Source organism: Camelus ferus, chromosome 6 (genome assembly GCF_009834535.1).
Source record: "Camelus ferus isolate YT-003-E chromosome 6, BCGSAC_Cfer_1.0, whole genome shotgun sequence".
In the NCBI taxonomy this organism is placed as follows: Eukaryota; Metazoa; Chordata; class Mammalia; order Artiodactyla; family Camelidae; genus Camelus; species Camelus ferus.
In genome coordinates, this window is record NC_045701.1 from 64,855,365 (window position 1) to 64,868,064 (window position 12,700).

General features: G+C 43.5%; 1 protein-coding gene across 4 annotated transcripts in view; it reads right to left on the bottom strand.

Annotated features, from left to right (window-relative positions):
- ZFYVE26 (zinc finger FYVE-type containing 26) overlaps positions 1–12,700 on the bottom strand; it is a 57,736-nt gene that overhangs the window by 37,506 nt on the left and 7,530 nt on the right. For 3 of the 4 annotated variants that reach the window (XM_006186441.3, XM_032482234.1, XM_014560665.2), the window contains exons 6-15: positions 12,283–12,413; positions 11,554–11,718; positions 11,317–11,405; positions 10,277–10,437; positions 7,963–8,166; positions 6,353–6,964; positions 5,815–5,901; positions 3,631–3,699; positions 2,824–2,975; positions 770–971 (exon numbers count right to left, since the gene is read on the bottom strand). In XM_006186441.3, the coding sequence (XP_006186503.1) occupies positions 770–971; positions 2,824–2,975; positions 3,631–3,699; positions 5,815–5,901; positions 6,353–6,964; positions 7,963–8,166; positions 10,277–10,437; positions 11,317–11,405; positions 11,554–11,718; positions 12,283–12,413 (1,872 nt within the window). The remainder of the gene's footprint in view (positions 1–769; positions 972–2,823; positions 2,976–3,630; positions 3,700–5,814; positions 5,902–6,352; positions 6,965–7,962; positions 8,167–10,276; positions 10,438–11,316; positions 11,406–11,553; positions 11,719–12,282; positions 12,414–12,700) is intronic. The other variant, XM_032482235.1, reaches the window with a different exon arrangement.

Below are 12,700 nucleotides of genomic sequence, written 5' to 3' on the forward strand. Positions count from 1 at the left end.
GTCAAGAGGAATGAGGGCTTCTCTAAATGGGATCTAAAAGCAGGTTGAGAAAGAGCGAGGCAGATCTGCACGTGCTAATCAGAAAAGATTTCTAAAATACATTGCTAAAAAAGCAAGGCAGAAAACAGAGGACTTGTAAGAGCCCATTTACATTGCAAACAAAAAGGATATGCATATATTCTTTAGAACTGGTATAGAAAATCTCTGGGAGCATGTAGAGGAAGCAACATGTGATGGTAACTTGATATACAGAGCCTAGACCAGCAAGAGATGTGAAAATGTGGGACCAAGATTCCACTTTCAAGAAATAATGAAAGGATGAACCCTTTCTGCAGGGCAGCCAAGGCTGAGAATTGAGACCTGTGACTTCCAGGCCACAGGAGTTAGATATAACTTCTTTACTTTACAGAAAAGTAAAAAAATATCCTTTTCCCTGAATAAGAAAAACTCCTAATCATTTCCCAAAGCCCAAGATAACGGCCCCCAAAACACATGGTGGAAACTGCATTCACACTCTTCAGTTTAAGTCACATAGGATAAGCTTAATGGAGTAGCTTGAGTGGCAGTTCAGTGACCACTGTGCTCAGCGAAGTTGGACACAGTTAGAAAATGACTCAATTGTGTCAGGACTGCTGTTCCTCAAGGCAAGTGTCCTGCTCTGGGTTTCTGCTCACCTTCATGATGAGTCTATCTATGATTTGGGCGGTTCGTCCCCTGATGCCCTCCCCCAGCTGCCTCACCCCCTACGGTGGCAACAGGGGAGCCAGACCTGCGGCTGCAGCGCTGCCAATGGCCTGCAGCGTTGAACGGCCACTGCCTGTCCTTCGGATGGTGCTGCCGCCCCCGTCCGAGTTCTGGTTTTCAATTTTGTGTTCTACTTGGGCCAGTTCCTGGATGACCTCCTGGTAGCGCTCCATGAACGTCAGCTCCCCTGCGCTGGGTGAGGACTTCAGGTTGAACATGAACACCACCTGTGACAGGAGAGAAAAAGGGGCTTGCTCAGCTGGGTAGCGTCTAGAGATGAGATCCTTGCCAGTAGTCAGACTATGGCCCTGAGACATCTGCTTTGTAGGGTCAAAAGAGCACTGGATGTTAGAAGAATAGATCAAATGTAGAAATAACTCATGAAAGTCAGCAAGAAAGCCACTGAAGCCCCAGCAGAAAATAGGCAAAAGATGTGGACAATTTCAAAGAGAAAACACGTATGAATAGTACAGACATGAAAAATGCTTTTCTTTACCAGTAATCCAGGGAATTTAATGTTTATACCACTTCGCATCTATCACAATGACAAAGTGTTAAAAGAAACCCTCAGTGGGTGGTGGTAGAAGGAAATGTCACAATCTTTTTTGAAAAGCAATTTGGCAATCTATAGAGCTTTAAAAACTTTTATATTCTTTGATGGAGATTTTTATGAAAAACTTTCTTAAGGAGATAATTCAGAAGTCTTAATGCCTAACGGTGATAATCTTGGCACTATTTATTACAACTATTACAAGGCTGAAAATAATATAAATGTTGAGTAATGGGAATAGTCAAATGCAGCTACCTAATCAGACTATTGTAAGGTCACTAAAAGCAGATACAAGGTAAATGCTTACATTATAATGTAAAAAAGGCACTGGAGTTTTAGATTCAAAATGATCTTGGCTCTATATAAAAGTCACATATAGCTTGGAAAAATATTGGCAAAAAATATACTTTAATATTGGTTGTTCTGGACAATAAGGTTAAAAGAAATTTTATTTTCTGGTTAATATTTTCTGGCATTTTCTTATAATAAGCAAAACTTGTTCTGTAACCAGGTTTAAAAAAATAAAGCTTTTATTAAAAGAAAGAAAGAAAAGCTCAAAGCCCCAGGAAAGGAAGAGGAACTGAGGACATTTATGGGTCACAATTGACTCCTTGGTTTGGGTGTAAGAAAGGCTGGTGAGGGTCCTATCCTCCCCAGAAGGACTGAATTATCATTATCATTAAAGTACAGGATCTAAAATGATCAGAGGAAGTTAAGCAAAAGTTATTCTATCTCCAGATATCCCCATGATTTATTCCTCAACATGAAAGAAAAATTCTGACCTACATGTTAAGGGACCAGCACAAGAGTCATAAATATATCCAGAGAGTTTTAATAATGAGTGTTGTAGGCTTTTATGCTATTAAATTTTAGCAATAGTAGAGGATTCCTACATTTCTTACAGCTCACACATAATCCTCTTAACATACCAGGAGGCAGAACAAGCAGGTATTACAATTAAGTCCAATTTTCAAATAAGGGTATCAAAGCTCAGAGGGAGTAAGTCCTTCTGATTTCTACTCCCTGCACTTTCCCCTGCACAACATGAACATTCCAGTTTGCTAGCCCCATATACTTCCTGTACATTGAACTGGCATTCTATTTATCATTAAAAATTATCTGCATAGTGATTTTCAACTATATGAAATCACGTATGTGCTCAGAGGATTACAAGGAAAGAAACAAAAATATTGCAATGTTCTGACTGTGGCTGAATATTTTCTTTCATCTTGCTAAAACATTGTTTGTATTAAGAAAACAAACAAATGATCCAACAGCTGAAATCTCCTCCTGGTTGGGTCCTGAAATCCACAGCGCTCAAGATGGCGCTCGATACACAGAAACTCCCTCCTGCTCCTCCTGCTGACGTAGCCCCTCAAGTGCTGCTGAGCGGCTCTGCCTGCACGTGCACCTGGCTTTACCCGAGGCCCAGCGGGTCGCAGGCAGCTGGGGGCTGACTCAGCGTTCTTTACTATGACAGGGTACAGCCTAGCTCCTAACACCTACTGCACAAGTGTTTGTGGGCTCACCTGATGGGCTTCTGCAAAGTTCCCCTGGAGGATGCAGGACGCCAGCAGTGACTCGGGTGGGGAGAACATCATGGGGATGAGGGAACTTTGAGGCTGGGGCTGCAACCGGCCATCCAGCTCATTCCTCCCAGACACAGTGCCCAGACTTCCCTCTGTTGGGACACAAGAATGGGGGGCCAAGGAAGTGACAGAAATTGAGGGAAAATGATCTGTCACCTCTCGTCAAACACCTATCTTCTCAAAGTCCTTCTAGAACTAAAAGGTCTGTAAATGGATCTTGATTTTTCCTCAAATGAAGGAGATACCTATGCTATCACCTTTTTCTTTTTTTTTTTCTTTTAATTTAATCATAGTTGATTTGTACTACTGTGTTAGTTTAAGGTGTACAGCAAAGTGATTTGGGTACATATACACATATATGTGTGTTCTTTTCTCAATTCTTTTCCATTATAGGTTATCACAAGATACTGAATATAGTTTCCTGTTCTACACAGTAAATCCTTATTGTTCATCTGTTTTATACATAATAGTGTGTGTCTGTTAATATGGTATCATCTCTGAATACAAGACTTACGTACCAATTACTTTCCTTGGGTATTGACCTCTGTTTCTCTCTACTGATGGGTAACTCAGCTGATAGTGAAATAGCCCTTTCCCCTTTCCTTGCTGAAATCTGTCTATCTTCAGAACCAACCTTCTTGAACACAAGCATGAGCTGCTCAGTCCAGGCTTTTACGCCATGGTGTATGGCAACTCTGTGCCAGGGCAAAGCTGCTGGAAGTTGGCAAGTGGTTGGGAACCCCATACCTGAAGTACTTGTGCTCAGCTCACTGCTTGTACTTTCCAAGGATGGGTTGGAACCTCTGTCCCGGCCATCTAGAGTAGTATTAGGAAGAGGAGAGAAAATCAATCATTATTGCCTTACAGTGTAGAAAGTGGGAAGTTGTCTTGAAAGCTGAGATCTGGGTAGAGTGAGAGGATAATGGGTAGCTTCTACACCAGCTGCTCCTTCTACAGTAAAACACAAGCTCCTACAGACCAAAGTAAAGGGCTGGCTTAATATGGCCCCAGTGCTCAGTTTGGTAGTAGCTTATACCAGTGTTTTCCAATCTCTGGGGTCTCAGAGCCCTGGGAACTTTCAAGTTACTTCTAGGGGTTAGCAACCCCCATCTGCTCACTAAGCACTGTCAATATTCTGGGGAAAAAAAAAAAAAAAGGCACAACTCTTATGACCATGAAGCGGTAAGGTGCAAAAGAGGGTCACAAAATTTTCTTACACAGAGAATGTTGACCTTATACTTAAAAAAGCAGAGAGCCAAAGCATAAGGCCAGACTTGCCAAAGACCATGATACTGAAAGCCCTGGAGAAAAAGCTGCTTCTTATCAACACCTGCTTTCCTGAAGTGCTAAGGCTTTCAAAGGGAATTCACAACGCCTTGACTGATGATTTAAGGGTGATATCAGCACACGTAAGGGAGCCTCCCTGGCTCACTGCTGGGGAAGGAACAGACCAGTGCAGGAAAGAGAAGGTGGATTGAGCATTCTGGGCTGGATGAGTCAAATGGATGCAAACTATGCCTTTTGACTCAAACCAATTAACTGAGCAGCCTAAGGGCCTCGGCCTTCAAGTTTTCCAGGTTTCTCTTACGGTATCCTCACCCCCAGCCAGTATGCTCTCTGTTATCATCGTCCCTTAGATAAAGCCTACTCATTCTTCTGAGCTCGGTTCAGGAGTCAACTCTTTCATGACACCTGTGCCCTCCTTTGCAGGCTAAGCTGATCTTCCCTTCTAAGAGATTTCTTCTGCCTTCAGGCAGTGCCTTCGTGCAGTTTAAGCTTTCCATGTATACTGTCTATGCAGGTAAATTATAAATTCTCCGAAGGCAAAGTCCTGGTTTATGTCTCATTCACCTCCCTTAAGAGTTAGCACACAGGAAACTCTTACGAATTCCCCGTTAATTACCTAAAAACCAGCACCAAAAATAGCAATGGAAGTGTGATTATCTAAAAGTTTAATACCCCGGTATAATGCTCCTGTGTTAAACTCCTTAAAGAAAACTCATAATCAAAGTCAAAAAACAAAGAGAGCAAAACCCGTAGCACATAATGACAGAATATTTTCCTTAAGGTATAAAGAGCTTCTTACAGATCAACAAGAAAGATGAACTCAATAGAAAACACAGAACTTAGACCAGAAAATATAAATGGCTAATAACTATGTGAAAAAACATTCAATCTCAAACTAAAAATCAGTATTAAAACAGTGATGTCCCATTACTGTAATAATCATATTGGCAAAGATTAAACAAAATCTGATACTATGCATTTTTGATGAATGTCGTGCCAACAGGCATTCATCTACACATGGTGGGAATGTAAACTGGTCCACCTTTCTTGGGGGCAATTTGGTAATATCCGTATTCTATACCCACACAATTTGACCTTCTATTCTACTGCTAGGGACTTATCCTATAGATACAATCACAGAAGTATGCACAGACCTATGTACAAGGTTGTTTACTGCAGCACTGTTTATAACAGCAAAAAACTGGAAACAATTAGAATGCCCACAAAAACATATGACAGTGGAATGCTAAGCAGCCTTTAAAATAAGTGAAGTGAGTTCTCAATATATAGTATGATACATTTATATATATAAAGGGATATAAGTGAAAAAAGAAAGTTGCAGTTCTCTATGCAGTATGATGAATCTGTATACCTAAAATGATACACACACTTGTACTGCATGGAGAACTTCTGGAAGGAAACCCTCAGCAAGGGTTACCTTAGGTGTGTGGGACTAGGATAATCTTAGATCACTTTTGTTCGTACTCTATCTTAAAAAATTGCTTTAAGTTACTTTAAGATCTTTAAGATACTTTATCTTTAGTAATTGCTTTATTGCTTTATATTGAAGAATATTAGACAAGTGGCAATATACCACTTGACAGGTGCATGGGAAGGAGGCATGGGGAGAGCTCTACAGATCACCTGTCCGGCTCCTTCTTGTCCGACGACCCCGGCGGAGACTGGGGTGCCGTGTGGCAATGTGCCAGTATCTTCGGGAGGGCTGCTCCTCTGCAACAGCAAACCCAATGGGTCATATGGAGAGTGATCAATTTTTTTTTTAATTGAAGTATACTTGCTGTACAATAGAGTGAGTCACAATTTTTAAAGGTCATACTCCATTTACAGTTATTGTAACATACTGGCTATATTCCCTGTGTTGTACAGTATACCCTTGTAGCTTATTTTACACCTAATAGTTTGTACTTCTTACTCCCCTACCCCTACCCTACATTGCTCCTCCCCTCTTCTGAGAGTGATGGGTTTTGACTTGACCCACCTCCTGGGTAACAGGTAGGGGAAGATCCGGACTGGCTGGTGAGACAAGGAGCCATAACCTAGAGTTCTGACCCGGGTTGCTATGGTGATACACCCTGAGTTACTGTGACTCCCATGCACTCCTAGCTCTCTCCCACATTCCTGAGATTTTTCTCCCTCCTCCGTTTCTGTTATCTCCTCTTACCTGAGCCCTGATTGCTGGTCACCACCTTGTACCTCCACTGGGCCTCAGAGAGAACCTTGGAGAACTGGTGCAGGCGGCTCTGCAGTCCGTCTCTGCTGCCCGAGCCGCTCTGGCCTTCAAGCAGCTTTGGCTTGTCAGGGGGCCCGTGGCTGCTGAGCTCATCCAGCTGCTCCTGGAGAAGCCTGAGGAAGGCCCCTATTGCAAACTCGTCAGCCAGGAACCCGCTGATACCGCTAGTAAAGTGCTGAAGGTCCAAAAAGCTGTGCCCATGAGGCCCTGGGGAACCGTCTTTTAGCTCTGCCTTCACACAGCTGGGGATCGTGCAGTCCAGGCTCCTTGGGGCCCCCAGGGGTCCCAGTTCTGACTTCGTCTCAGGCTGTGCTATGTGCTGAGGGCTCTCAGATGGGGACCTCAAACCCACTGGGCCCTTCCCCTCAACGTCATCCTCCTCAGCATAGTCCTCGGGTAGGTGAGGCTCTGGGTGAAGATCGGCAGCGGTGATGAGGAGCAATGAGAAGATGTTTTCTAGAAGTTCCAGGCGCAGAGAGTCAGGAATACTACACAGATACTGTTGACATCTGGCCAGGTATGTTGAGAAGAGATTGGAAGCACCTGAAGAAGCATGCATAAGAGAAGAGGCCAGAGATAGAATGGAGAAAAGGCAAACATTACAAATAGTACTTGCCGGACTCAAGCATTCTCCCAACTTTAACTCATTTCTTTCTTTGTGATGACTCGGGGAACTGTGGTTAGTCAGAAGAATAAGGAACTACTGACCAATGTCTTTTCATGATTTGTGGAAAGATTTTGCAAACTTGCTAAAAGTATAGCTCACTGAACACTCATTATTTTGCTTCCACTTTTTCAATTTTACATGATTCCTCGTCTCTGAGAAGCACTTCCTATTTCAGTTCCTAGAATGAAGGCAGCAAGGGGACTCCTTACTTCTCAATCTTCCTTTCACTCGTTGTTACACTACAGGTGATCACAGGCTACTTAAGCTGCTTAAGAAATACTCCCTGGCCAAAAGTGACCATGCTCAGAGGTGAAGGTCTATCCCAAAGCTGCAAGGGAGGGATAGCTGACCACTAGTCACAGAATGTAAGTTAAGGAGTTATAAGTTATTAAGAAAAATGAGAAAGAGTAAGATAAAAGGTTCTTTCACACTACAGGCTACGACCAATGACACTGACTTAGACGGCTGCATTTGGAAAAATAATCAGGAGTGTGCTCCTACTGGAAAGGTAAGTATTGCTTCTCAAAACTTATTTCAGTTTACACATCACTTATACACACATACACACAGACTATACACCTAGGTGCAGACTAGCGTGACGTGAAATACCATTTACTGTGGATTGCAGTTTTAAAAAAAGCATTTGGAAAACACTGTATGAGGTGACAAGACTCTGTTAGAACTTACGCAAATCACTTGCTTTCTCATGTCCTTTTGATTCATGGAGGCTGATAAATGGATGAAATTATTCCTGGGCCTAATAAAATCAAGGCCACCGCCCCAATCGTGGAGGAAAAGGGCTCCCACACAAAGAACCTACTGGGACAGGTGTTCCCAACTTATGCCCAGAAAGGGGTGGGTGGTGGTGCTGTACCTGGGGAGGAGCGAGAATCACCCCCTGGCTCTGAAGCCGAGGCCACATCCTCAGAGGGACCGTCTCTGCATTCCCGGCACTGAGAATGCTGGTGTGAGTTCACACAGAGGGCATAGATGGCATACTTCATGGCACAGAAGCTCCGGTAGAGTGTCAGGTTCTGACACTGGCTCAGGTGCGCAGGGACCAGGGCATCAGCTGAATCTGAATTGTAGAGAGAAAACAGCAGAACTTCAGACTCGGTTCTTTCAGGTAGGGGATGCACGTGTGGCTGAAGCAAAGAGATGTTGTGCTGCTAGTCCCCTAAGTGTACTCACTCTCCCTCCTTCCTGTCAGTGTGATTGCCTCCCTTCCAGGCCTTTTCCTCTAGTCCACAGCAACTTTCAGTCATGTGGTTTCCTGTTCTCCACCAACCTCCCTTCTATATGTCCGTTCAACCTAGGCCTCATGGCTATTTAACGAGTCTTTCCCTTCCATTTCTTAAAATACTTGTTTTCCCCTTTTTAAAAAATTAAAACTTAAAGTAATGCTTAGTTCACTTTTTAAATGTCACATTATCCAAGAGGCAGGCTTAAAATGTGTTTAGACTGAGAAATGAGAGCAAAGGCAACAAAATTGTTTTTAATTGACATTTTAAAGAAACCCCTAAAGCAGACATCATGGGAAAAAACAGACTCCTTGTACTTGCCTAATAATTTGTAATTTTTCATTAAAAAATTTTCTTTTGAACTTTAGGAGGGAGGGTACCATAATCTTTACAGAAATTCCAAGCATCTTGATCTAGCCCTAATTATTTCCATAACAAAAGTACAACCTGTTCAAAGAGAAAACATTAAATGTAATAAAGCAAAAAGAAGGAAAAAAATATCACCCATAATCCTAACAGCTAAACACAACCACTGCTACATTCTGGTTTAACCCTTTTTTAATAGTTCTGTGTATGTGTGTATGTGTTTGAGTGTCACAACATTTTACATACTATTTAATTTTCCCACTTCTTAAAAATCCTTTACAGCATAAGCATTTGATTATGTTCCTCTATAAACTAAATCTCTCTGGCTGCATATAGTTCTACTGAATGAATCCCTTGCCTCTGTGTATTCCGCAAGGGTAGGACATTGGAGTAGCTAGGATGCTTTGCTACTATGATGTTGCAACAAGCCTCTTTAAGCATAGGCTTCCTAGAGAACACTTCTAAGAAGCTTGGCCTCACCAAGGTCAGGGTAATAAGAAGAATACGGTCAATACTGTTCTATGGCCTTGACCTCTACATGGCATTACAGCCCAGGGCCAGGACTTACAAGCACCCTGAGAGGGAGTGGCTCCTTACATTTTTGCCCCAGATGCCTCTCTTGCCTCACCCTAGTCCCAAGCCCAATTATCACTCCTCTTTTGCCTTTTCCAAGTTCAAGATCCAAGTGTGTCCTGGTGGGTCACCAGGGATAGATTTCAAATAGTTCTTTGGAAGCCTTCTGTTTTTGTATGTAGAAAGCAGAGTTCCAGTTCTTTGAGGAAATCTGCTAAACAAGTTGCTGAGCTTTCCAGAAAAAAATACAGACTGTAGTAACAGTAGTTTTACAATTAGTCTTCTTAAAAAGCAAATCAAAGCAATATCTAGGCTGAAAAACAACTACTGTCATGCGAGAATGTCGGTTTCTCTCAAAGGTAAGGTCCCTGGCCTGTATGGTAGGTTGTGACTAAACTACGGTATGATTTTTGAGAGCAAAAAGAAAGAGCTTGCTAATGGGCACTTGAATCTTAAGCAAAGATCTAAGGTTAAAACACCCCTTTGCTGCTTTTTCAGACAATTCTTTCTTCTAAAAGAAAAACTCTAAAAAAACTCTGAAAAAAAATCTTCTAAAAGACTCTTTATCTGTTCAACAGAGTTGGAAGAAGATATGGGGGTGAAGGAAGGCACAAAATGTGCTGTGAGAAAGCTTATGAAGTATGGAGAGAGTCAGCAAGAATTTGCACGAATAACGCCAATAACAATGCTGTGAACTCAGAGGGCAGTACCCAGTTCTGTTGCAGTGGAATGAGGGATGCCAGCGGTTCCTGAGATGGTTTCATGAGGATAAAGGTACCTATGGGATTGTTCTCACAGGAATCCCCATGCCTCACCAAGACAGGGGAGGATGTCCCTGCATCCCATTATCTGACTGGGCCAAACAGCACTAATTTAGAGGAGACCTGTTGGACCACCCATCTTGATAGATGCTGGCAATCACATCTAGATAAATCTGGTGCTGAAAGAAACATGTGCAAGATTGTCCTAAGAGGGAGCCTTGCCCAGGTCACCCCATGACCAACTCACCATGCTTTTTCTGGTCCTTGGCTGGCACCTTCTGTAGGAGCTCAAGAACAACTTCCTCCCTGAGGGCTGGAAGGTTTGTAAGGTGATGGAGAGAGTAGAGCACTGAGTGGCTGTCTCCACCATGTAAATGACACAAGAGATCTCTCTTTGGTATGGGGTTGCTGAAAGGGAAAGTTGGGAGGATGGAAAGGGAGGCAGTTTATAGAATTGCTTTGAGAAAGTCCAATATCTGTTCCCTCTTATTCTTTCTCTCTGGCCTATAATACCAGGGGTTTCACTCCCCCAAGCACTAAATTTTAGTTGGTCTGTGACAGAGGATAGCATTTATTTACCCTGCAGGAAGGACATCCATCAGGCCAGCTCTACTTGTCTAGAAAGGAACCAGAAAGGGCCTCTGTGCTCAGGAAGGACTAGGAAGGGCCCACAGATTAAGGTTCCTAATTTCTGTACTCTGCCTCGCTGAGAGCTCACATGAGCTTTTCTGGCCTTCCTTTGATTCAGCGCCCCTTACTACCTTCCCCTCTGCCTTCAGGAAGTGCTGGTGAGGTGGGTGAAGACCAAAACAGAAACCCAGATATAGAAAAGATCCAACACTAAGTTATGAAGGAGACACAGGACCTCACACACAGTTCAAGAGGCAGTGATTGAACAAAACTGTGATCCAGGATGACATGTGGCTAAGAATGTGGACCACATTCACTAGCTGTGTGACTTTGGGCATGTTATTTAACACCTGTGGCCTGCAGTTGCCCCACCTTGAAAATGAGGATAACAATGGTATCTACTTCATAGGATTACTGTTATGCTTAAGTGAAATCACATACATGCATGGTGTATACTAAGTACTCAGGAAATGTGAGCTTTCATTCTTTTTATCACTGTTCTCTAGTTATGATCTAACAGTTGGAACAATAATTAGCTGCTGATCAACACTGTCAGCCCAAAATATTTATGGAGATATCTTGAAATGGCCACACGTGCAGAGCATGGGGTCAAGTGTGCCCAATGGTGAGAAGGGGGCTGGCTGCACAGGGCCATACCTGCTCTGTTGTACACACCACTCCAGGACCTCCAGGTGAGCCCACAGCCCATCACAGGCATCCCTGAGGAGCTTATCACAGCCTTGGTCCTGTGTTGATATGGGAGAAGAAAGAGAGGCTGACTCAGGCACGTGGGCTCAGAGACCATGACCGACTTCAGGACCCTGCATCCTGCCTCAGCCCAAAGCCCCACTGCACTCACTTCCGGGGCAGCTTGGGCTGCAGAGTGAGAGTTACCTGAGTTCTGTGGAGTGTCTGGAGCAGCCTCTGGGCTGATGCTAGGCTCTGGCAGTGTGTCCAGCCCAGAAGCACAAGCAGTCGACTGAGAGGCCTGAATTCTCTATCCAGCAGGCAGCCAAGACTTGGGAAGTCTTCCTCCTTCAACAGCGTGAGCGCCGTCACCTGTAAGCCAAAGGAGGCTGCTATAGGCAGCTGTGGGGACTTGCTGCTCATCAGGGTAAGAAGCTTTTCAATATAGAAGGGCGATTTCTGACAATGACAGAAGTGATGAGTTGAATAAAAAATGTTCATGAAAACCCTGGACTGAAGCTCCCTGAAGGCAGGGACTGACTTCTGTTGCAACCCCAGATCCTAGCATAGTATACTGCACACAGAATGAGGTTAATAAATATCTCCTGAATTAAACTGAAGCTCAGATGCAATCTGAGCATAATTAAACTCCTCCATCAGCTAGGCAACATATTGCTGCCACTGTCTTTTCTTTCTCACACCCTCCAGAAAGCTTCCACATATCCGACATTTTAGTGCCTACCAAAGGACCCCGGCAGTTCTAATCATGAATGATAGGTTCTCGGAGCCTTCTGGAACTGTGAGATGGACAGAAACCAGATGACTCACCACTAATCCAACTGCTTTGTGCTGGATAAATGAGTGGAAGAGAAAGGATGAAGGAAGAAGCCTGGAGAGAATCCCCGGGTGATGGGAGAATCATTAAGTGTGACGTACCAGGATCTGCTCGAGGAAGTGCTTGCTGTTGCTCAGGCAATAGAAATAGGCCAATTTCCAAGCCTGGGCTGGGTCAGGGTTGGAGAACAGGGCTAGCATTGCCCGCTCAGGATCTGGATGATCTGGTGAGACTGAAAATCAAAGCAGACAGCGTGACTGGGGCACTGGAGCTCTTCCTTCCTAAGCTAAAGCCCATTTGAAAAACCAATTGAAGTGAGAGTTCACCCTTTCAAAAAGTTAAACCAGGTTTCCTACACTTCTATCTTAAAGACTCTTTACTTCTCTCGGTAGCTTCTGAAAAGCTCTTTCCTGCTATTACTACTACTTCATTTCTTCCCCCATCACTCCATCTTAGACTACGAAATCTGTGCTTTTACAAAAGAACATCTTGCCTATTTTTGCTTAGCTCCTTCTGTTA